The 25,795-nt window shown below is 40.7% G+C and overlaps 1 protein-coding gene across 1 annotated transcript in view; it reads left to right on the plus strand.

Annotated features, from left to right (window-relative positions):
- EFL1 (elongation factor like GTPase 1) overlaps positions 1 to 25,795 on the plus strand; it is a 446,854-nt gene that overhangs the window by 333,821 nt on the left and 87,238 nt on the right. The window contains 1 exon segment of the mRNA XM_030189629.1: positions 20,823 to 21,799. Within this exon segment, the coding sequence (XP_030045489.1) occupies positions 20,823 to 21,799 (977 nt within the window).

Here is a 25,795-nt window from a genome sequence, read left to right on the forward strand (position 1 = left end):
ACACCCAGCCCGGGCCCTCTCTCCGCTACTAAACTTACACATCCATTCGCCGGAACGCAGCACGCACATCAGCTGAGCTGCCGTCGGCCTTCCTTCCCTGCCTGTGTCCCGCCCTCGCTGACGTTACGTCACAGGAGGGTGGGACACAGGCAGAGAAGGAAGGGCCGACAGCAGCTCAGCTGATGTGCATGCTGCGTTCCGGCGAATGGATGTGTAAGTTTAGTAGCAGAGAGAGAGAGGGCCCGGGCCGGGTGGAGGGATGGCGGCGACTCCGGGGGGGGGGAGGGAACGGTAGTGGTGGCGACCTCACGGGGAGGGGAGGGAAGGAAGGAAAACCCCAATACCAGCCCGTTTTTACGGGCTCAATGGCTAGTCAAATAATAAACTAAACTAAAATCTGAAAGCTGTGTTTACTGAGCTTCTCACATCAGAATGGAGCTGAATAAATCAGGGTACTACTGTACTGATTGTTGGTGGCATGCAGTAGTTCCCTCCTGATATACTGAAGTTATTAACAGTTTAAATAGCTCACAGGTGGCAGGAGAAAGGGTGGCAATCTGCTGAAAAAAGGCTATAGCAATAATTTGTACTCGAGAGAGAGAGAGTGAAGAGAGTACCTAAGAAAAGGGCAAGATTACGCATGGTTCAGCTCCTTACGAAGCTAAAGCGAAACGGCAGCTTGCTGTAGAGCGAACCGAACTGAAATGATTAGATTGCCCAAAGAAAAAGATAAGTACAGAAAAATATATAAATGTGAAATTTATTTAAACAAAAGAGGATATATATTTATAAAAAATACAGGTAATGTGACTTATGAGGATTCCCGCATGATATCGCTTTGAGCAGAAGTAAAAAAAAAGCTAGCGACATAACGGACTGAAGCAGTTCAAAAGAAAAAGAACAGCTCCAGGGATCTGAAGTCAAGTACCTTAAAAATAAAAAACAAAAAATAGAGATATATATAGAAGAGATAAGATAACAGACTGTGTAGGAGTATAACATTTGCTATTGAAGAATTACAGTTGTGAATTGAGTTAGCAAAGCACGTGGAAGTACTTTTTTAAGGGCAGATTTCAAGGGTCTTCTTGCAAGAAAAGCCCCATTTAAAATGTCCTCTCTTCCCCCCTCCCCTCAATTTTGCATGAGAAAACAGGTGGAGGGAGGTTGTGGGGAAGGAAAGTCTATTTTAGACTTTCTGTGGGTTCGTGTACACCAACTTAAAAGCAGGTACAAATGTACATGCTCACAGTGTAGCCCTATTCCCCACTGACCTGCATTTTCAAACGGAAGCTCCCACACAAGGCTTCCTTTTGAAAATACAATTACATGGCAGCAAAGCTGAGGGTCTGTATGCACTGCAACCTATTTAAAAATTGCCCTCTATGAGCAAGGCGTGCAAATATTGCAAATGCAGGTGTTATGATTTTACTTCTTAGCCGAGACAAGTTGCATGCATAGTTGCTTCATCATTCAATCCATTTTTCTTTGAGAAAAGGAAGAACTATTCACTGCTATTTGGCATTCTTTTTTCTAGAGAACCACATTTTCCCACTCATTTTACCTTAAGTGTCGTATTATACTAATTAGTTGAGACTTATTCAGATGTAACTGATACTTAAAGGGTGCAAAGCCACACAATTCAGTACTTGGAATGTAGAAAGGAGTCTCATGTGAATTAAACATTTTAATTAGCAACAGAAAGGATGGATCTTGGACATGTAACCCAAGGTTGTAGATCAATACTTTCAAAGAACACCAATCACAGATCATTACTTTTAAAACTCTTTCATAGATGCTAAACTGTCTCTAGCAAAACAATTGGAAAAGCATTAACAGCATTGGCAATGGAACGGGGTGGACCACTTTTGCCCGTGTGATATTAGCAACTAGGAAGTCGTTATTCAAAGCAATTTAAATGGCCAGAAATGGGTCCTGGCCTTTTAAATCATATCTCAGGGATCAACTGGGCATATTCAGTAGCACTTAACTGGATAGTGCCACTGAAAATGCCCGGTTAGTGCCTAACTAGGCACTCCACTGTTCACTTTCCTTTCTTCTAAGCAGATTCCATTTACCACCACCATATGTCGCCTGTTGGCCAACCAGTTTCCAATCCATTTCACCACTTTGGGTCCTAAGTTCAGCCCTCTCAGCTTATTCATGAGTCTTCTGTGAGGGACTGTATCAAAGGCTTTGCTGAAATCCAAGTAGATACATCTAGTGCATACTACTTTGTAATTTACCTTATCATTTATGAACTCTAATGCAATATCACTTTGTATTTCTCAATCTGGAAACGGCGATCGCCACTCCGGAACAATGTAAGCCACATTGAGCCTGCAAATAGGTGGGAAAATGTTGGATACAAATGCCACAAATAAATAAATAAATAAATTGAAACCTGCTACTTTGTGAGCTAAGTACATTTTCCAAGCTTGGATAAGTGAATTGAGTCTCCTACAAGGTTTGTGGTGGCACATGGCAGTGCTCCTTTGAAAGTTTACGTGGAGTTTTTTTTGTGAAGACATATGATTGTAAACGGCTCCCTCATTATATCTAAGGTGTGTCCTTTAAAAACGAGGTGGAACCGATTGTTCTGAAGTCTTTTTTTCTCCACTTTTTTATGGTGTGCCTGCCAGAGTGCCCTCAAACTTATTGTGTATGAGGTAGAATTGTTTGTGTGTTGACCATAATATATCTCCCAGAAAGCGGGTGCCCATCCATGCTCTCTCCCAATGCAGCCACTTCTTATCTACAAGGATTTCCTGACTAGAAGCAGAAGCTTGAGAACTGACAGAACAGTATTTAGAGAAATATCTTTATAAATTGATGCAGGCTGCAACAGAATATTTGGTTTTCTTGTCTGTTCTTTACTGAAGCATCTCAGATCAAAAAATGTATTAAAATCATTTTTACTAAAATTGCAAGCAGGCTGCTCCCCCCCCCCCCCCCACCTCCCCAGCAGTGAAATTTAACAGAAAGTATGTTGTTCCACTAATTACCTTTCTCATACCTTCAGGACAGTTATCAGAGGGCATTGTGGTTGGGACCCTCCCTGCCAGTCTTCAAGTCTTTGCTTAAAGCCCACCTCTTCAATGCTGCGTTCGGCACCTAACCCTTACCGTTCGGTGAATCCAGACTGCCCCAATTTGACTGCCCCTATCGGACCGACCGTTCACTTGTCTATTAGATTGTAAGCTCTTTGAGCAGGGACTGTCTCTCTTTGTTAAATTGTACAGCGCTGCGTAACCCTAGTAGCGCTCTAGAAATGTTAAGTAGTAGTAGTAGTAGTTTGATCTTACCCGAATGCTATGTGAACACTGACTTTTCTTTTTTTTAATTGATTCTGTTTCTTTAAAACCTTGGTTTTCACAGCCCAGTCATGCTAGATTGATTTGATTAATTGATTGGGATTTATTAACCGCCTTTATGAAGAGATTCACCCAAGGCAGTGATGAAATCATTGGATCGCTTATGGAAACTTCCTTTATATTCTTTTTTTCTGCTACCATGACTCGTCACTTATCTGCATGGTATATAAATATCCTAGTTTAATTCAAGTGTTTCCCAAATCTTCCATGGAAAATACACATGGCAGACTGGTGAAATCTGATGAGTTCTGTTTGCAAGTCAGCAAATACTTTACAATTTCACCCAGGGATGTGTCTCACAGTGCTAGCAAAAAAAAAAAAAAAATCCCTGTCTATCAGCTTTGCTTTTCAGAGTTCCCAGTCTCTGGCTTCTTCTGTCCCTTTTTCACAGCTTCTGCAGAAATTCAGCTTTATTTAAACTCACTGTGGTGTCAGGTTGCAGCCAGATGTTCTTACTGCAGCATTCATTTAATCCTTTAATAGATCTCTCCTAACTGATCAGACAGGCATCTGGTAGTACATCCTTCACTTGAAGTTTATTCTCTGTAAGAACTCTTTTAAAGTTTCACTTTGCACAAAACCTGTTTCGATGTGATGTGATATGTCGCTTGTGTACCGCTATCTCCCACCACATTGTGGTTGAAAGCAGTTAACAAAAATTAAAACCTTATAAAAAGCAGATTAAGCATAACATTTTCTAAACAGACACATTTTAAGAGCTTTCCAAAAAGAACTATAGAAAGAACCTGCACGTAAAGTTCCAGGTAACAAAACTTTTCTTGTATTTAATTCCCACAAAAGAAGAGAAAAGGGTCTGTAGGCATTGAAGACCTCTTGGGAAATGCAACCAAATTTAAATAACCTGGAGATGACCTATTAAACATCTTAAATATAAAACAAGCAAGTTTAAAATAAATGTGAGCGTGTACAGACAAAGATGCTTCTATCAGTTGAACATTTTGACAGCAAATCATATTCTTTCCATAGAAATTAGCACAATTCTTATTACCAGGTCATTCTGAATGATTTGTAATTCCTGTTTTGTTCAACAAAGCAAATGGGCAAGTGATCCGCAAACTCCAAGATAGACAGCAAATCAGCAGACTGAAGATCAAAAGATCCAATTTTATTCACCACATAAAAGCATGAAACATATAAACAGTTAAAAGTCTGACACGGCTAAGTTTCGCCCTCTCAAGGGCTGCATCAGTGGCTATTAAAATCTGTTAATAGATACATTAAAAATGTTAGTATAAATCACAAATACAATCCAATAAAATAAATAATAATAACCAAATCACTAAACCGCACTTTCAGCCAAAAATAAAAAAAATTTTTAAATCAAAATCATAATAGCAGATACAAAAACATACTAAAAACATTCACGTACCCAATGTTTTATCGTCCAATATAGTAACATAGTAGATGACGGCAGAAAAAGACCTGCACGGTCCATCCAGTCTGCCCAACAAGACAAACTCATATGTGTATACCTTACCTTGATTTGTACCTGCCTTATTCAGGGCACAGACCGTACAAGTCTGCCCAGCAGTATTTCCCGCCTCCCAACCACCAGTCCCGCCTCCTATCACCGGCTCTGGCACAGACCGTATAAGTCTGCCCTCCACTATCCTCGCCTCCCAACCACCAACCTCTCTTCCCCCCCACCTGCTCCGCCACCCAATTTCGGCAAAGCTTCTGAGGATCCATTCCTTCTGCACAGGATTCCTTTATGCATATCCCACGCATGTTTGAATTCCGTTACCGTTTTCATCTCCACCACCTCCCGCGGGAGGGCATTCCAAGCATCCACCACCCTCTCTGTGAAAAAATACTTCCTGACATCTTTCCTGAGTATGCCCCCCTTCAATCTCATTTCATGTCCTCTCGTTCTACCGCCTTCCCGTCTCCGGAAAAGATTTGTTTGCGGATTAATACCTTTCAAATATTTGAACGTCTGTATCATATCACCCCTGTTCCTCCTTTCCTCCAGGATATACATGTTCAGGTCAGCAAGTCTCTCTTCATACATGTTGGAACGCAAATCCCGTACCATTCTCGTAGCTTTTCTTTGCACCGCTTCTATTTTTTTAACATCCTTCGCAAGGTACGACCTCCAAAACTGAACACAGTACTCCAGGTGGGGCCTCACCAACGACTTGTACAGGGGCATCAACACTTCCTTTCTTCTGCTGATCACACCTCTCTCTATACAGTCTAGCAACCTTCTCGCTACGGCCACCGCCTTGTCACACTGTTTCGTCGCCTTCAGATCCTCGGATACTATCACCCCAAGATCCCTCTCCCCCTCAGTACCTATCAGACTCTCACCGCCTAACACATACGTCTCTCGTGGGTTTCTACTCCCTAAGTGCATTACTTTGCATTTCTTCACATTGAATTTTAATTGCCAAACCTTAGACCATTCTTCTAGCTTCCTCAGATCCTTTTTCATGCTTTCCACTCCCTCCCGGGTGTCCACTCTGTTGCAAATCTTAGTATCATCCGCAAATAGGCAAACTTTACCTTCTAACCCTTCGGCAATGTCACTCACAAATATATTGAACAGAATCGGCCCCAGCACCGATCCCTGAGGCACTCCACTACTCACCTTTCCCTCCTCCGAGCGAACTCCATTTACCACCATGCTCTGTCGTCTGTCCGTCAACCAGTTCCTAATCCAGTTCACCACTTCGGGACCTATCTTCAGCCCATCGAGTTTATTTAAGAGCCTCCTGTGGGGAACCGTGTCAAAAGCTTTGCTGAAATCTAAGTAGATTACGTCTATAGCACGTCGATGATTCAATTCTCCAGTTACCCAATCAAAGAATTCAATGAGATTCGTTTGGCATGATTTCCCTCTGGTAAAACCATGTTGTCTCGGATCTTGCAACTTATTGGCTTCCAGGAAACTCACTATCGTTTCCTTCAGCATTGCTTCCACTACTTTTCCAATAACCGAAGTGAGGCTTACCGGCCTGTAGTTTCCAGCTTCTTCCCTATCACCACTTTTGGGAAGAGGGACCACATCTGCCGTTCTCCAATCCCTCGGAACCTCTCCCGTCTCCAAGGATTTATTAAACAAATCTTTAAGAGGACCTGCCAGAACCTCTCTGAGCTCCCTCAATATTCTGGGGTGGATCCCGTCCGGTCCCATTGCTTTGTCCACCTTTAGCTTTCCAAGTTGTTGATACACACTCTCTTCCGTGAACAGTGCTCTATCCACTCCATTTTCAGGTGTACTTTTGCCAGTCCCTCGTGGTCCTTCTCCAGGATTTTCTTCAGTGAAAACAGAACAAAAGTATCTATTTAGCACATTGGCTTTTTCTTTATCATTATCTACATAGCGTTTTGCTGTATCTTTTAGTCTCACAATTCCCTTTTTAGTCATTCTCCTTTCACTAATATACCTGAAGAAATTTTTGTCTCCCCTCCTTACATTTCTAGCCATTTGTTCTTCCGCTTGCGCCTTCGCCAGACTTACCTCTCTCTTGGCTTTTTTCAGTTTCATCCGGTGTTCCTCCCCGTGTTCCTCTTCTTGAGATTTTCTATATTTCTGGAACGCTAACTCTTTAGCCTTTATTTTCTCAGCCACTTGCTTGGAGAACCATATCGGTTTCCTTTTTCTCTTGCTTTTATTTACTCTCCTTACATAAAGGTCTGTGGCCCTATTTATTACTTCTTTCAGCCTGGACCACTGTTGTTCCACTTCTTGTACGTCCTCCCAGCCCATCAGCTCCTTATTTATTTATTTATTTATTTATTTATTGCATTTGTGTCCCACATTTTCCCACCTATTTGCGGGCTCAGTGTGGCTTACAATAAGATATGAATAATAGAAATACATTTGTTACAACTAGGTTATGGATTACATTGAACAGAGTTGTGCGAGACATTCGAATATCATTGGGAATATAACAATGGGACATCAAAATAGAAACATTGGAAGGAGACAGTGGGAAAAAATGGCATTGTTAGACACCAAGACATATGGTGTACATAGTTCCGTGAATAAATGTATGATTGACTGGATAACGGGATGAGGGATCAGAAGTGGATGTGTATTGCATTGGTGAACAGTGAGTGTGGTCTCTATGTGTTTTGGCTCTTTCCGTAAGTTTGTTCAAACAGGTGAGTCTTCAGTAGTTTACGGAAGGAGGCTTGTTCGTTAATCATTCTTAGGTTGCGCGGTAGTGTATTCCAAGACTGCGTGCTCATGTAGGAAAAGGTTGACGCGTGTAGCGTCTTGTATTTCAGGCCCTTGCAAGTTGGGTAGTGAAGGTTGAGGTGAGTTCGGGATGATCTTTTAGCGTTTCTGGGTGGTAGGTCTATTAAATCAGACATGTACGCTGGGGCTTCACCGTAAATGATCTTATGGACTAATGTGCAAACTTTCCTCAGGTATTCCCCCATTTTACTAAAGTCAGCACGCTTGAAATCCAGGACTTTGAGTTTAGAGTGGCCGCCCTCCACTTCAGCCGTCATATGAAACCAAACCGTTTGATGGTCGCTGCTTCCCAGGTGTGCACCCACTCGGACATTTGACACACTATCCCCATTTGTGAGCACCAGATCCAGCGTCGCTCGCTCTCTCGTGGGTTCCGTCACAATTTGTCTGAGCAGAGCATGATGCATGATGATGTCATTGGAACACACATTTTAGAACTCCAAAGTTTTGTGTTGTTTTTAGCATTTTTCCAATGCTTTTGAGGTTGAAAAAAAAATGCAGCAACCTTTCTAATTTAAGTGTACACTTTCAGAATCTATAATCGCTTTTTCCTTTTAATGGGTTTTAAGGTGTCTGCTACTTTAAGTTATCCTGTGTGCTGGGAGAATGGAAAAAAACAGTCTAATTTGATTCTATATGAGCCACATGTTTTTAGTGAGGTATTATTCTTTTTTATTTATTGCTGTAGCTTATAAGAAATTTTAAAATATAATTTAGTTAGGTGACGACCTTTGACCCTCACACACATGGCTAATAAAGTAATCACCAATACAGCTGGGACAGATTCATCACAAGTTGCTCTGCCACACAGGAGAAAGTTATGTGTGTATTAACTCTGTTTTGAGCAGATTGACTCATTTTGAGCTATTTTTTAGTGAGACTGGCTATTGAGATTCCTATTGCTTTTTATGGGGTATTGTTTTATAAGAGATTATTAAACTCCTAATAATAATTTTTGCTTGCTTTTAGATTTTAACCATTAAGTGACACAATCAGATTACATCTCTTGGGTCTTTGAGAAGGCAAAGCATGGCCGTGTCGAGCTTTTAAAGTTATATGTGTTTTATGCTTTTATATGGTGAATAAAACTGAATCTTTTGATCTTCAGCCTTCTGGTTTGCTGCCATTTTTTTTTTTTTGTTTAGATGCAGCTCTAAGTTCATGTCACTCTGTGGCTACGGTAAAAAAAAAAAAAAAGTCTTAGCGAATTGGACCCATAATCCATCATTCTAGGAGAGACATGTCTAACAAGACTTCCTTGTATTTCACATGAAATAGGAAGAGTTCAAAAAGCAATGATGAAAACTAAAGTGGATCCTTTGGATTTACAGTTCCAAACTCATAATGCTAATAATTACAAAAAGGAAGAAGCAATGTGCATTAAGGGAATAAGACACTATCCCCTGCATTCTGTATATGGTGCCCAGATTTGCGTGCCCAAATTTGTGTGTGTGCAATTTAATTGAGTAACAAACTCTTAACTATCTATAATTGGGTGCTAACAACCAGTTATTGAAGTTAATTGGCACTCATTAATATATGTGCATGTATCTGGCTAATCACTATTCTATAAGGCGGGGCGCCTAACTCTACCACTGTGTAACTCAAAGGAGACGTGGCCCTGGGCATTCAGAAAAGTTGCACACGTAGTTACAGAATATGACCTCAGAACGCCTAACTTGGATGCCAGCATTTACACTAGGTTTCAGCAGACATAAGTCCAGCGCCTAAAGTTAGGCATAGGAATCAGTGCTAAGCGCTATTCTATGAAGGGTGTATGCTCTGTATAGAATTGCTGTAAGCGCTGAATTTTGAGTGCCATTTATAGAATTCACTCTTACATTTGCCTCAGTGCATATTAAATAGCAAAATCGTGTTCTATTTTATTGTAATGCATATTAGTGTAAGTCACTATGGGCTGATTAATAATGATAAAAAGTACCTTATTATTAAGAAAAATTATTATTATTATTTGTTGCATTTGTATCCCACATTTTCCCACCTATTTGCAGGCTCAATGTGGCTTACATAGTACCGTAAAGGCATTCGCCAAGTCCAGTAGAGAAACAAGTACAAGGTGATATTGTGGTCGAATAAGTTATATGTGTGTCAGGTACAATGGGGGTTGAGGAGAGGAAAGGTTATATAGTGTCCATTTCGAGCTTTGGTTTTGCTGTGTTGCTGAGTGTAGGTATCTATGTTGGATCGGTGGGGTATGCCTTTTTGAATAGGTAGGTTTTTAGTGATTTTCTCAAGTTTAGGTGGTCGTAGGTTGTTTTCACAGCTTTTGGCAGTGAGTTCCATAGTTGTGTGCTTATATAGGAGAAGCTGGATGCGTAGGTTGCTTTGTATTTGAGTCCTTTGCAGTTTGGGTAGTGGACGTTTAGGTATTTTCGAGATGAACTGGTTGTATAGAACCACAGCTTGTATAGAACTCCGCAAGTTACATTATTTGTGAAAAAATAACGCAAGCTCAAAGCTGGCATTATTTTTCCTGCCCAAGAGCATCAGGCTGCTATCACATGGCTCAGTGCTCCTGGGCACCATCTTAAAGGGGGTGGAGCTGTATAAATAGAAGAGAGGCGGCGGGCGCCACCGGCATTTAAAACAGGCTGTTACCATGGTACCGCATGTGAAACGGGCCAATCGCGCGGCCGCTGGGAAAAAAGCCACCCAATCCTGCACGCGGCCGCCGCGCGAAAACCGCCCAATAAACCGCACCCCACATCATTTGAAAATTTCCCGCCTCCCTTAGTTAAAAACCGCCCAATTGGGCGGGAAAACCGCCCACCTGGCAACACTGAGAAGAGTGCTCTGGTGGTCCCTCTCTACAAATCTGTCCAGAGAAGATACCTGTAAATGGTTCCTTGCTCCCAAGTTGCATCATGCGTTTACCATGAGAGTCACTAACCTGAGAGTTACCGCAGGTTACTCGCTCCCTGGTAAATTAAGTTTCGGTAAAATTCCATATTTTACCACAGATTAGTAACTTCCTCTCTTTGCAGTGAAGGACTGTCAGTTGGTTGAAACATAATATCATGTCAGGAATGGTTACTTCAATCAAGTTTTTGTGAAAGTTAAGTGCTGTTTTGAAATTATTTTTGAGAAATGTTTTGACTATATGTATCTATATGGATCAGTGAGCAATTAGGTGTTTGGCTAACTGGAATGTTACACTGCCCACCTTCCTTCTGAGGAGCCATAATTTTTCTTAATGTAATTGAGGGGTTTCTTCGTGTGTTTGGTTTATAGGGGTACCCTTCAATTTAGAAGTTAAGTATTACCATGTGTCATCAAGCTTTTAGCGAGTAATTCATAAAGACAACACAGGTGCCTGTGACTTTATATGTACGAACTTTACTACAATACCACTATGTATTTCTTGATCCGGAACTGGCGATCGCCATTACGGTACAATGTAAGCCACATTGAGCCTGTAAATAAGTGGGAAAATGTGGGATACAAATGCAACAAATAATAAAATAATAATAAATATTAATAATAAAAGAAGTATATATGATGGCTTCCAGTAGCTCACACATGGTCTGATGTTTGAGGACATTTATTTATTTATTAGGACATGTCAGGGGATCCCTGAAGAAGACATATGTTTGGGGGATCCACATTTGTATGAACATGCAGTTGGAACTCAATTACATAAACCAGGGTTCTAGAACTAACTTAGAGGTCATGGGTAACATAGTAGATTACGGCAGATAAAAGACCTGTACGATCCATCCAGTCTGCCCAACAAGATAAACTCATATGTGCTACTTTATATGTATACCTGCCCTTGATTTATGCTTGCCATGTTCGAGGCATAGACCGTAGAAGTCTGCCCAGCCCTTGCCCCGCCTCCCAACCACCAGTGCTGCCACCCAATCTCAACTAAGCTTCTGAGGATCCTTTCCTTCTGAACAGGATTCCTTTATGTTTATCCCATGCATTTTTGAATTCCGTTACAGTTCTCATCTCCACCACCTCCCGCGGGAGGGCATTCCAAATATCCACCACTCTCTCCATGAAAAAATACTTCCTGACATTTTTCTTGAGTCTGCCCCCCTTCAACCTCATTTCGTGTCCTCTAGTTCAACTGCCTTCCCATCTCTGGAAAAGATTTGTTTGCGGATTAATACCTTTCAAATATTTGAATGTCTGTATCATATCACCCCTGTTTCTCCTTTCTTCCAGGGTATACATGTTCAGGTCAGCAAGTCTCTCCTTATATGTATTGTAACGCAAATCCCATACCATTTTTGTAGCTTTTCTTTGCACCGGCTCAATTTTTTTTTCATCATTAGCAAGACACGGCCTCCAAAACTGAACACAATACTTCTGGGGCCTCACCAACAACTTGTACAGGGGCATCAACACCACCTTTCTTTTACTGGTCACACCTCTCTCTATACAGCCTAGCATCCTTCTGGCTACGGCCACCGCCTTGTCACACTGTTTCGTCGCCTTCAGATCCTCAGATATCACCCCAAGATCCCTCACCCTGCCTGTACATATCAGAATCTCACCGCTTAACATGTATGTCTCCCGTGGATTTCTACTCCCTAAGTGCATCACTTTGCATTTCTTTGCATTGAATTTTAATTGCCAAACACTAGACCATTCTTCTAGCTTCCGCAGATCCTTTTTCATGTTTTCCACTCCCTCCGGAGTGTCCACTCTTTTACAAATCTTAGTATCATCCACAAAAATGCAAACTTTACCTTCATCCCCACCTCCCAACCACCAGCCCCACCTCCCACCACCGGCTCTGGCACAGACCATATAAGTCTGCCCAGCACTATCCCCACCTCCCAACCTCCATCCCCGCCTCCCGCTACCGGCTCTGCTATCCAATCTCGGTTAAGCTCCTGAGGATCCATTCCTTCTGAACAGGATTCCTTTATGTTTATCCCACGCATGTTTGAATTCCGTTACCGTTTTCATCTCCACCACCTCCCACGGGAGGGCATTCCAAGCATCCACCACTCTCTCCGTGAAGAAATACTTCCTGACATTTCTCCAAGGTTTTCTTCAGTGAAAACAGAGGTATTTGTTTAGCACATTTGCTTTATCTTCATCATTATCCACATAGCGGTTCGCATCATCTTTCAGTCTCACAATTCCATTTCTATTCTTCTTCCTCCTTTCACTAATATACCTGAAGAAATGTCTGTTGCCCCTCCTTATATTTCTAGCCATTTGTTCTTCTGCTAGAAAGATTCATATAAAATAAAGTCAATATGAAAAAATTTAATATGTGAAAAGGAGAAATTCTCAGAGTAAGAACTCACCCAAGCGGAATACCACCTTAAAGTTAAAGGTTTTATTATTATTTTGAGAATGTTTATGTGTGTGTGTGTATATATAACATAGTAGATGACAGCAGAGAAAGACCTGTACGGTCCATCCAGTCGGCCCAACAAGATAAACTCATATGTGCTACTTTGTGTATACCTGACCTTGATTTGTATCTGCCATTTTCAAGGCACAGACTGTAGAAGTCTGCCCAGCACTAACCCCGCCTCCCACCTCATATATGAGGATATGGATAGATGGATTCAGTTTGTTAATATTAAAAAAAATTGACACATATTGATTTGTTCATCACCTATTTGGATTGGGAGCACTTAAGTTTGCTCATATTTGCATATATTGGCACATGGGAGATTTTCAATGATAGAGAAACTTATCCACCCTCTAGGAATAACCTTTAACTTTAAGGTGGTATTCCGCTTGGGTGAGTTCTTACTCTGAGAATTTCTCCTTTTCACATATTAAATTTTTTTCATATTGACTTTATTTTATATGAATCTTTCTACCCATGACTTCTTAATTAGTTCTAGAACCCTGGTTTATGTTGTTGATTTATAATTTATATACCAGTGGTACAATGGGGAATTTTATTAATAATATTTGGTTTATATAAAATTGGAACTATCATAGGTAGTGGTATAATCTCAATGTCAATGTCACGAGACCGATATGGGAGGTCCTGGCAGCCATTTTGTCTGAGGTACTACTAGGGGCAAGAACTCCTGAGAATCGCCCCTGCATGGACAAGGCCGCTAGAACACCAGGGCATTTAAAGGCAGGCCCGAGGAGGGCCTTCAGTTGGTGGGGCCAGGTGGGTGGCAGGTGGCCAGCCTGGTGGGACGGCAGCCCAGGAGGAGTCGCTCTGGCATTTTCATTGGCATTTTCAGCTGAAACCGAAGCATGACCAAACATGGATTTTGGAACAGTTTTGGTGCTGAAACCAAAACTGAAATTTGGACTACCTCTGCATTTTAAGTTTTAGACCTCGGGCAGCTAGCCATGTAGGTGTTAGCAACCTTATTATGATGCCATATTTCATAAGGAATTTGTATTATTTCACTTCAAGCAAAAACGTTAATTCTTGTCACCAGCAGTATCGTATAGAAATTTTGTACACTATGACAGTACTTTTCTTGATCAGTTGTAGCTCACAACAGTTAATACTCCGGTGCTGTTTTCCAGTGCCATGTGCTCAGGATACAAATGTAATAAATAAATATATATATGTATCTTTGTTATCCATAGAGAATGGTATCACCTGCAGTGTGTAGAAATATGCTGTCATTTGCGCTCAGTGAAATACAGGCCAAGGGCTCAGGCTAAGAGCTAGGCCTCTAGAAACCAAAGATCACTTCTGACATAGTTGCATTTCACTGCAGCAAATGCTGAGGTAAGTTCTCGGAGAGCTGACAGGGGTGGGGGAATCTGCTCTGTAAACAATAAGGGGACTGGCACCTGCAAGAAATCATGAGCAAAGATGTTTTGGCTTCATGAAGATAGTACTGGGTCAGCTGCACCCCGGATGAGATCATCCAGCGGGGGCTAGGGAAGTTTGGGAACACATAGAATCTTGGCTATCATTGACATCAAATGTTGATGTTTAAAAGATAGTACTACTACTACTATTACTATTTAGCATTTCTATAGCACTACAAGGCGTACGCAGCGCTGCACAAACATAGAAGAAAGACAGTCCCTGCTCAAAGAGCTTACAATCTAATAGAGCTGATAACATGCAAAGACGACCAGTGAGAAAATGAGTGTCCATAAAAATGAATGGTACCAAAAATATATATATAAGAAGGGTGTCAGCTAGAGCGGGGAAAATAGAGAGATAGAAGGCAGAAGAGAGAGGTTGTGTCGTGAAGCGCTGTTCCACTTTGTGAATGCCTTATTGCCTGTACTGCTTTTGGTAAGATTGTAATAAACTATCTTCTTATATCCTAGTGAGTCCTTCTGATTATGGAGCCTCTTAGTACCCAGCCTGCGTAAGCAGACTGGGAGGATATGAGGTCCGAGTAATTGGTGGGAACACGCAAATTATTTACAAGTGCATCAGCAAACCTGATGATGTTGAAAACTGGAATGCTCACTCATCCTTATGTTCAAAGTCTGACTTAACCACTAGTAAATTGGTGGTCACCTATGGAGGCAGCTTCTGGGGAATGGCGAAAAAGCAGTTGATGTTTATAGTCAAAGCAAAAAATAGGTTCTGACAATCACATGTACTCAAACATCAGTGGGAGGGTGAGAAATGTCTATGCCATTGATGAGACTCTGAGCTCATTGAGTTTTTAATTAGAGTTGTTTGAGGCTTTTTCGTTCCATTCCAGTAGAACGATGCATTACTAGTGATTCTTATAAGCTAAACTTATATTTTGCAACTTGAAAGAGAGAGCATGTTGTGATTTTTAAATAGCCCATTTACCTGGAAATTGCTCTCACAAAATAATACGTGTGTACAAAAAAGTTTAATATTTAAAAGTATGTCACTGGATTCTATATAGCACGACTTAAGTTGTGTGCACAAATCCGTTCATATTCTGGATTTGCATGTGTAATGTAATTAAGCTAATGAGCGCTGATAATTGCCACTTAACAAGAAATTATTGACACTAATTGTCATTAATTAGAATTAAGCGCAGAACTGTCTAAGTGTATTCTGCATCTTGCTGCATGTAAATTCTAAGTCGCATAGTTGAAAAGGGGTCATGGCCACATGCGTGGAATGGGCGGGTCATGGGTGTTTCTCAAATCTGTGTGCGTTGTTATAGAATACACCCGGTCCATGCCTAATTTAGGCATCAGGATTTACCCCAAGTTTTACTTGACATAACTGCCCACGACTAAATTTAGTCACATGGATGGTGCTCGATGTATTCTGTAATCCACACAGAAATTTAGGCTTACTTTATAGAATATGCCTAGGCATATTTTTTTCAGCGTGGATTTTTCAGGCGCCGTATATATAGAATCTAGCTAATGATGTCTGATTATGTATTTTAAAGGATTGGTTTGGGAAGAGGTGGTATAAGGATACTCGTAATTATTGATTTAATTATTTCAAGATCTCAAGGAGGGGCCTAAGGCATGGAAGTTAATTGGAGAAGAGGGGGTACAAGGATGAACGTTCACCTAGAGCACCTGATATTCTTGCACTGCCCCTGCTTATGCATTTATTTATTTATTTATTTGTTACATTTGTATCCAACATTTTCCCACCTATTTGCAGGCTCAGTGTCGCTTACATAGTACCGTCGTGGCGTTCGCCAGTTCCGGAATGAACAAATACAGGTGCTATTGTAGTAGAATAGGTTCATGTACGGTACGTATATTAGGGAACTTAGGAAGGAAGAGGGACGTTGGGGTGTGCCCATTACGATGTTGCCATAGATAGATAGATAGATTTATTTTATAACAAAGCATTAAAAAACATTCTGAGACTGAACTCCTAGAAGGTTAAGATTCTGTTATGATTTCCTTCTTCTCACTGTTTGGTTATTTGAAAGACATGAAGGTGTCATACATTGTGCTAGCTGGGTAGTTTCTTGCAGAAACAAGCCCTAAATTATAAAGATTAGTTCATTATGATCACTACAGCCCTGCAAACTGAATCCCTTGCATGCCTGTAATCTCATTTTCTTCAAGGTTAATGCTCATTTTTCTTGTATTTTGTTCTGAAAGATTTCCATCTTGTAAGATGGTCTGCATCTTCTATTATGCATATATTCTGGTAGACTTTAATTAAACTTGACAACTGATTATTCCTTCATGCTAATTCTGGTAATATTGAGGAGGACAAGATCAATACAAATTTGAAACATATGGGACACCAATGCAAAACAGCAACACTATGATGCTGGCTTGATTTATTTCACTCTCCTCTCCTTGTTCATCTGTGCACTGCTCTGTAAAACCTATAATTGTCTACGTACAGTTGTCTGTTTATTTCTAGTCTCTTTAAGTGTCTTCTGCTTCTCATTGCTAAACCAAGTTCTCTCAATGGGATTTTATGCACATTGAAAAATGTTTTCTACTTTATAGAGCAAAGCTATAGATGCTGTACCATCAGGCTGATCCATTAATAAAGTTTTAAAATTTATAATTAAGGATGTAAACGCCCATGTTTTGTTAAATGTACTACTGCCACTCACTACATAAGCTTGTATCAGCCAGTAAAAGGACAGAGAAATAAGCAAGACTGGCCATAGGTCCTGAAAGTCTTGTCACAGGGACTAACGAAAGGTGTATTGGATTTCCAAGTTTTCAGTCATTGGTTAGAGGAGTCATGTTGATAAATAAGCTTTTACCAATATATCCTACTAGTAAAAAAGGCCCATTTCTGACACAAATGAAACGGGGGCTAGCAAGGTTTTCCTCGGAGTGTCTATGTTTGAGAGAGTGTATGTGAGAGTGACTGTGTGTGAGAGAGAGAGTGAATGTGCGAGTGTGTGTGTGAGAGAGAGAGAGAGTCTGGGTGCGAGAGTGTCTGTGAGAGAGAGAGAGAGTGTGTGTGTGAGAATGAGAGTGTGTGCAAGTGCATATGTGAGACACAGTGTGAGAGAGAGAGTGTGTGTTTCACACAGATACAGTGTGTGCGAGAGAGAGAGTGTGTGTGAGACACAGACTCTCTGTGAGACTGAGTGAATGAGAACAAGAGAGTGTGACACATAGAGAGTGAATGTGATACAGTGTGAGACATAGAGTGTGTGAGAGACAGTGTGTGAGAGTGAGAGAGAGAAAGACATTGACTGTGAGAGAGAGAGAGTGTGTGACAGAGATACCTCCCCCCCCTCTCTGGTGTCAGGCCCCCCCCCCCCCTCTCTCTCTCTCTCTGGTGTCTGAGCGTTACTGTGCAGGACGCTGAGCTCTGGCTGTGCTTCAAGGAACTGACCAATCCTGTTTAATAGAATGCACCTCCAACATTCTGAAGCCGAGAAACCTCGTGTGGTTGGTCACTTCTGCTTGTGAGGAACCCGGAAGTACGTGATGTCAATTCAGGAGATGGATACAGAGAGCAGGAATGCTTCAGCCATGCAGTCAGCTTCAGAATGTTGGAGGTGTGTTTTATTATATAGGATTGTTTTATGAATTGAGTACCCCCTTCACATGGCCATGTACTATCAAGATCATATAGGAGCATCAAGGGCTGAGTTTACCAGATGATTCCTTTTTTTTTTTAATTTGTGCTTGTGCTAAAAACACTGCTGCAGACAAGAATATTGAAACAAAGGTGTTTCCACGTTTTCATAGTTATGCAAAAAAAAAAATGCATGCTAGTAGTATAGCAGCTCAGAATTGAATACACCTGAAAAATGGCATCTGTAGTAGTACCTTTGATCCTGTACTGAGTACAAACTGAGTGTGCATGGGGGGGGGGGGGGGGGGCCTTCACTTTGCTTTTTCTTGTTTAATGTTGGGAGTCTTTCAGTGCATACACACTTACCACCAGCACTTTTTATGTTTCCTTCCTACGTATTCAGGCTCTCCACCCCTTCATCCTGGGTTCAAATGAGGCAAAAGCATCAATGAACCAGGACAGACTCAGGGGAGAAATTCAAAGGATGCTGAGGGAGGGGGTATTTTAAAAAATTTTTAAAGCACATGCAGTCTATGTGTTGGTGGGAGGGGTGCAGGAAGAAACAAAACAAAAGAAAAACATAATTGCATTCATTTTCTTTTCAAAAGCAGAATTGGAAATAATATTGACCCTTCTTAATTTATTTTAAATGAAAGCATATTTCTAGTATTTATAATAAAGTCTCTACCCACCTTTTGCCTCCCTGCAAAGAATCCCATGGAACTGGCTGTGCAACAACTGTGTTGGAAGGTACAATTCATTTTGCCAAGAAAGTGGAAAGGGTAAGGAAGCCTTTCCAGCAGCGTTCTGTCTAGGGAATGACTTGGGAACCTTTCTGCCATACTGATCCCTAAGGCTAAACCTGGCTAAGAAATAGCAGCAACAGTCACAGCCCCTCTATAGCATCACTAGCATAACTTTTCATTCATTATCACAGAGCAAATAAACTTACAAGCCACTTTTATTTTTGACTGTGTAAACTTCAGAGAACACTTCTATACCAAGTAGAGCTGCACTTTAATCATAGTTAACTCAGCGATTAATGCATTAAATCATGGCTTGGGATTAAAAAATTAATGATGATTAAAAAAACTAATCACATTGCACTGTCGCCTCCAAACATCTGTTCTGCTTCTTCCACTCCAAACCCTTGTCCTCAGTGCAATTTGACATCTTTCTCCCATCTGCGATTCAACATCACCCCCCCCCCCCAGTTCCAGTCTACCTTAAAAGTGGTCTTCTGCTGATCCTTGCCAGCTGCGACATTGCACATATTCTCTCTACTGCCAGGTCTGAAGCTTTCCCTCTGACCTGTCTTGCCAATTCAGAAAGCAGGAAGCCGACAAAAGAATCGGTTGGGCCGCTGGATGACCGAGGGGTAAAAGGAACAGAAGGGCACACTTCCCTGTAATTTATCCAGTTGCAAACTATGCCAAAATATTTCACAGGACCCCAAAGTAATCCACAAAGGAAAGATATTCAACATAAAGGGATCTTTCACTTGCTCATCTTCCAATGTGGTATATATCATTCAGTGTAAAAAATGTAACGAAGGATGCTATATTGGAGAAACATGCCAGATGCTTAAGACAAGATTCAATTTACATAGACATCATATGAACAATACTGGTGCCAGCAGGGTTCCCATGCCTGTTGGTCAACATTTTACAGGACCAGGACACTGTACCAGTGACTTCACAGTGAGAATCCTCAAAGGTAACTTTAAAACCATACAAGAACGTAAGACCTTTGAAGTCAGAATGATTGAATATTTTAACACCAAACAGAAAGGACTTAACAAGGATCTGGGGTTCCTAGCCCATTATAAACCATAAAGCTGTATTTCTCTGTTGATCACCCTCCCCTCACCTATCCACACCCATCCTGTTAGAATATCAATGATATGCTTTGATGTCCCCATGCATACTTCCTACCCACCCCCCTCCTCCCACCCTGTCAGACTGTCATAGTAATGCTTGAATGTTTTCACTTATATACACTGTCAGCTAGCACATTTGCTTATTTCCGATCTGAGGAAGAAGGGCAACCTTCGAAAGCTAATCAAGAAATGTATTAAGTTATGTCCAATAAAAAAGGTATCATCTTATTTTCTTTTCCATGTTTTATTTTGTTTGATTTCTATTGATAACCTTAAGAGTGGACTAACATGGCTACCACACTCCTCTACTTTAGGGAAGGGAAAGGGGATGGGATTTGATATACTACCTTTCTGTGGTTACAATCAAAGTGGTTTACATATTATATACAGGCACTTATTTTGCACCTGGAGCAATAGAAGGTCACTAGGAGCTGCAGTGGGAAATAAATAAATAAAGTACCTTTAATCGTGTAATTAATCTAAAATTTTTTAATTGAAATGCAGTCTTAATACCAAGGGAGCGTATTTGAAATTTTAACCTCTTGTGTAATCTGTAAATGATGGAGACATGTTCTAATCTGACAATGCAATCTGTAATTTACACTGTTGAAGCTTTTCACTCTCAATATTTAGCCCTTGTGTTTTTATGTTGAATATGTATGAAGCTCTGGTATGCACTCTGTTTATGCTATATGCTGGCCAGCATGAATCCAACCTGATTCTCTGTCAGATGTTTCCCATTTAAAGCTCTCTTCTAATGTTTTTCACAGCATATTAGAAAAGGTTTATTTTCAACACTCTATAATTAATCCTAAATAAACTATTGCTGTTTTCTAACTTTACAGTAGCATGGACATTACTTTCTTTAGCGTTTTGATATTCTGATGAATGCTTGATTTTTGAGGCAGCTCATTCTTTCTCATGCAAATATATCTTAATTTTTTCCCTCTTTAGGTTTGCAAAGATTCAAGTCAGCGCTTCAGAACCAATTATCCCATTCAGGGAGACAATTACTAGACCACCTAAAGTTGACATGGTAAATGAAGAGATTGGAAAGCAGCAGAAAGTCGCCGTCATACATCAGCTGAAGGAAGAGCAAAACAAAGCCCCAGAAGGAGTCCAAATTGATTCGGATGGCCTGGTAACAGTGACAACCCCAAATAAGCTAGCCACGCTCAGCGTAAGAGCCATGCCACTTCCTGAAGAAGTGACTCAGCTCCTCGAAGAGAACAGCAATTTAATTCGTACAATGGAACAAATCAACTTGACTTTGAACGAGGGTAACAACACCCATGAAATTAATCACAAAACCCTGGATAACATTATTGTATTTAAACAAAAACTGGAGCAGCATCTTCAAGGAAGAAAATGGAGAAATACTGTTGACCAGATATGGTCTTTTGGTCCACGAAGATATGGGCCCAACATTTTAGTAAATCGATTAGAGGGATATCAGAGACCATCTGTTTGGCAGTGTCTAGAAAAGGTTACTAAAGAAACTGGCAAATATAGAGACTTTGACAATAGTATAGTAAGTGGATTTCAGCTGGCTACACTTGCTGGGCCAATGTGTGAGGAACCCTTGATGGGTGTTTGTTTTGTTGTGGAAAAATGGGATATGAGCAGAGCTCAACAACTATTAGAAGTCAGTAGACAGGATTCAAGAGAATTTAGTGCCTCAGAAGATTATATCACTGATTCTTCCAATGAAGATAAAGAATTCCAAGCTGACAATCAAAGTGATACCAGATCACTGGAGAAGATTGGTAGACGTCGAGGTGAAGCGTTGCTTGCAGATTGCTATGGTCCTTTTTCTGGACAGTTAATTGCCACCATGAAGGAAGCCTGTCGTTACGCATTCCAAGCAAAACCCCAGCGTCTTATGGCAGCTATGTACACTTGTGAAATTATGGCAACAGCAGAAGTATTAGGTAAGAAGAAAAAACATACATCTTAAGTGATTGCAAAAACCTTCAGTTGTATGCATGGAATCTGTCAAAAAATTTAACCTGACTAAATGCCTTACCTGAGGTTTCTTACTGCAAGGTTCAAGTAGCATGAAACCCTGATTCCTTAGAGGTGATGTGATATATTTGTAAAGAACAGACATTTATATGCTTCTGGACGTGATTGAATTAGCTACTTTCCAGTAGTTTCAAAACCTATTTTTCAGACGTTTTTCTATGCAGTTTTTCTGCAGTGCATCCAAATCTCAAGGGGACGTGTCGGGGGGGGGGTGTTAAGGGTGGGATGTGGGTGTTCCTAAAACTTAGACGTTTTTCAGCCATAATGGAACAAAACCAAAACATCTAAGGCTGAAACTTCAACGTTTTGGGCTAGACCTGTTTTCACAACAAATGAGACATTAAAAGATTCCCTAAATGACCAGATGAACACTAGAGGGAATCAGGGGAGACACCCCCCAGTATCCCCCCCACTGGTCAGTGACCCCACTTCTCACCAAGAATATGAATAAAAATATGACTTCCCAGCCTCTGTGACAGCCTCAGATGTTAAAGTCAGGTCTAATAGAGCAGCAAGCAGGTCCCTGGAGTAGTGAAGTGGTTGGTGCAGTGCACTATGGGGTGGGGGACTCAGGTCCCTATCTCCCTTTACCTGTCACACTTGTGGTGGAAATTGTGACCCCTCCCAAAGTCACCAAAACCCTACTTTACCCACATATAGGTGCCCCCTTCACCTATAAGGGCTATTGTAGTGGTGTACTGTGAGAGACAGTGTGTTTTGGAAGGGTTTGGGGGGGGGGGGCTCAGGGGACAAGATAAGAGAGCAAAGGTGAGATGTGTACCTGGGAGCATTGCCCCATTGCTCTCTTGGGATGTCTGGCGGACCAGTCTACTAAAAATCCTGACTTCTCCTACATTCCAGTGGCATGAATCTCTAAATTTTGCACTTATTCGTTGTTTTGGGTTTTGTTTTGTTTTTCAAAAATAGACCAAAAAACAAAACGTCCAAAGCACAAAACCTTGTTCTAAGCAGTATATATATTTTTAAAGGTAGACATTTTTCTTTTTTGAAAATGACCTTCTTTCCTATTCAGATTTTAGACGTTTTGTTCAAAACATCCAACTTCGGACTTAGATGTCATATCGAAAATGCCCTTCCACATGATTTAAATGGGTAGATGGATATTTTTTATATCCTTAAGTTTTTTTTAATAAGAAATTAACTAGAAAGCTGACAGCACAGCATTAAATAGAAAAATAATCTTACAGAAGGTCTTTAGGAAAACCTTGTTTGTAGTTTTTGTGGATGAAGGGTGGGACCTGTGTGGTCTTAAAGGTTTATATAATATAACAAGTTACGATAACCTAAGACTCCAGGTGTCCTTCCATAGTAGAAGAATGGAAGGATTGCTTGGGGTTCTATTTTTTCAGGGCTTTAGCAAATAACCATCTAATTTATTTTAGTAAACTCTGGTTTTATTATTCTTGCTGATATATTTCTTTAAGAAGCCACTCTCCTTCAGTGCATAGTTAAAGGTAATATAAAACATCATATATTTGGTTTAAAACTCAGCTCAGGTCCATATGTGACCTGCTTCACAGCTATTAATCTATTGTGTATTGAAATATAGCTGTATGGAGGATTTGTTTTTCTACTCTAAGCTTGCCAGAAGCTTTATATCAGGCCCAGAATATTTACATGTAGTTTTTTTTTCCACTAAGTGGATCTAATGGACAAACTTTAGCCATATGGTTACTCCAGCATGAAGTGTGCTTAAGCATTCCCTTAAGGCATCATATTATTATAAAAGATTTCAAGTTTACTCCACTGAAATGTTTTCCTGGTGTTATATACATGCTTAAGACGAAGAAAATGTTGTGTTTATTTTTTCTAATCACTGGCTTACTCACACAAAGAATTTGAAGTTCAGCCTTCAACAACACTGGAACAGACGTAGTGAATCTTCAAGGGACAGCAGGGGCTGAGAGCATGCCAGCCAGAAGACCCTCATAGAGTTAGAAGGCAAATAGCTTTTTGTTTAAATGTTTTATATCTTGCTAAGGCTGCGGTGTGCCAGACACCCATATGAAAGCCAATGTAATAAAGTGCAGGCGGTTTTATGCACCACTTAGCATGGCTTCTATGCACAAACGTATTATAGTACCCTGTGTTGTTTTACACAAAGATTCGTATAGACATCAGTGCACCGCTCATTTCATTCACATGATCATGAAGGCATTAGCTATTAAGTACAAATGCAAAGAAGTATACAGAAGAACCGAAGGCTGAGCACAGGGTTTTCCAATGCCGGGGCTTTAATGTCAGGTCTGAGAAGGAGTGAAAGGTTAACTTGTTCTTCTGTTGCCAGCTTTAGTGAGGATTTCTTGCATGAAGGATCCACAACTTTTTTTCTTCCTTTGTTTTTTTTAAAAAAGGATGGATCAAAAGGAGCTGAGGAGAGAGGTGCACTGCTATGAACAGTAAGATGCTAAATCGCTGACACGATAATACAATAGAATAAAATATATGCACAGACTAATATAAATATTTATGCACGAAATAGCACTCCACTGCATATAACAAACACATGCAGCTCCTTGCACCAATACATGTTCCCAGAAAGCACTCACAGACCCAACACACAAACCACTAGGATTCATAGTCAGTCCAGACAAGCAGAGGCAATAAACTAAAAATGTTTATTGTCATGGAAAATATTGAACAGTGAACCATAAAAACAGATGGAACAAAAACAGCACATAATAACAGGTAACTGAATATGGATCAATTATAAAACTATCTAACCATTTGTTCACTATCTGAATAGTGCCTAGGAAGTACAGGAAATGTAGCTGCTTACGGGTTACAGAATATAACTGCTCACAGGGTCTCAGTAAAGCAGTCTTTCTCTCTCTCTACTTCCAAGCTGAGACTGGAGAAAAATCCAGTATTTCCTAGATGAATTTGAGCTCCTGGGCCAATCAGAGCCCAGAACAACAAGTTTTAAAAATAGCTGGCCACATCCCTGCAGGTTATCTCTTATCTCTGTTAACTGAAGAGGGAACAGTAATTTCTCTGTTAACGGCTTTAAACATAAACATGCACCACCTGCTGGCCAAACTAGAGAAATATACAAATAATCAATGCAGTTTACAGGCATAAAATCCAGTTTTGTCACACCCTTGTGTTAGGAAATTATACTCTAAGCCCAAATTCTAACACACAGCTTTCTGCATCATGATCATGGAGATATTTCAGTATGAGCAGCTTTCTACTAATCTTCGAAACTTAGGGGCCACAAGAAAGTGGCCAGCACTGCGATTAGCACTTGGGTTTGCCATGCGCTCTGGCCACTTTCTAGCACAGCTGAAAAGTGGCCGCAGGTTTTTTTAATGGCCATGCGCTAATTTCCCCATTAGCGCATGACCATTACCGCCAGGAGTTCTTATCTCCACCAATTTAGGAGTTGGTGAGGGCTCCCACGCTATTCCTGTGCTAATGGGATAGTACACAGTAATGTGCTCACGCTACCTAATTAGTGCAGGCATAACTACTCTCTGCCCCCCCCCCCACCCCCAGACACACCTCCCGCAGCAAAAAAAAAATATAGATATATTTTACCATAGAAGTAGCATACATTGCTGGCCAGCTACCGGGACATTCCTCAGCGCATCCCGCGATAGTTTCCTTTTACCGCTCAGTAGGCCCACTTTAGACCTACCGCACCTTAGTACAAGGGCCACTTAGAGGGTAGATTTTGATGAATTATTTACAAATGTAATAACTTTTCTACTTTTATTTTAAAAATATGAATACATTCGGGGAAGAAAGAACATCAGTTGTAAAAATCTTACCAATAGCTTACTTTAGGTTGCTGCTCTGTTTAAAAATTACAGCATATAAACAATGAAAAGTAAACACAAAATAAGGGGCAATACAATCTGATACAAAAAAATGAAATG

Source organism: Microcaecilia unicolor, chromosome 1 (assembly GCF_901765095.1).
Source record: "Microcaecilia unicolor chromosome 1, aMicUni1.1, whole genome shotgun sequence".
NCBI classification, from domain to species: Eukaryota; Metazoa; Chordata; class Amphibia; order Gymnophiona; family Siphonopidae; genus Microcaecilia; species Microcaecilia unicolor.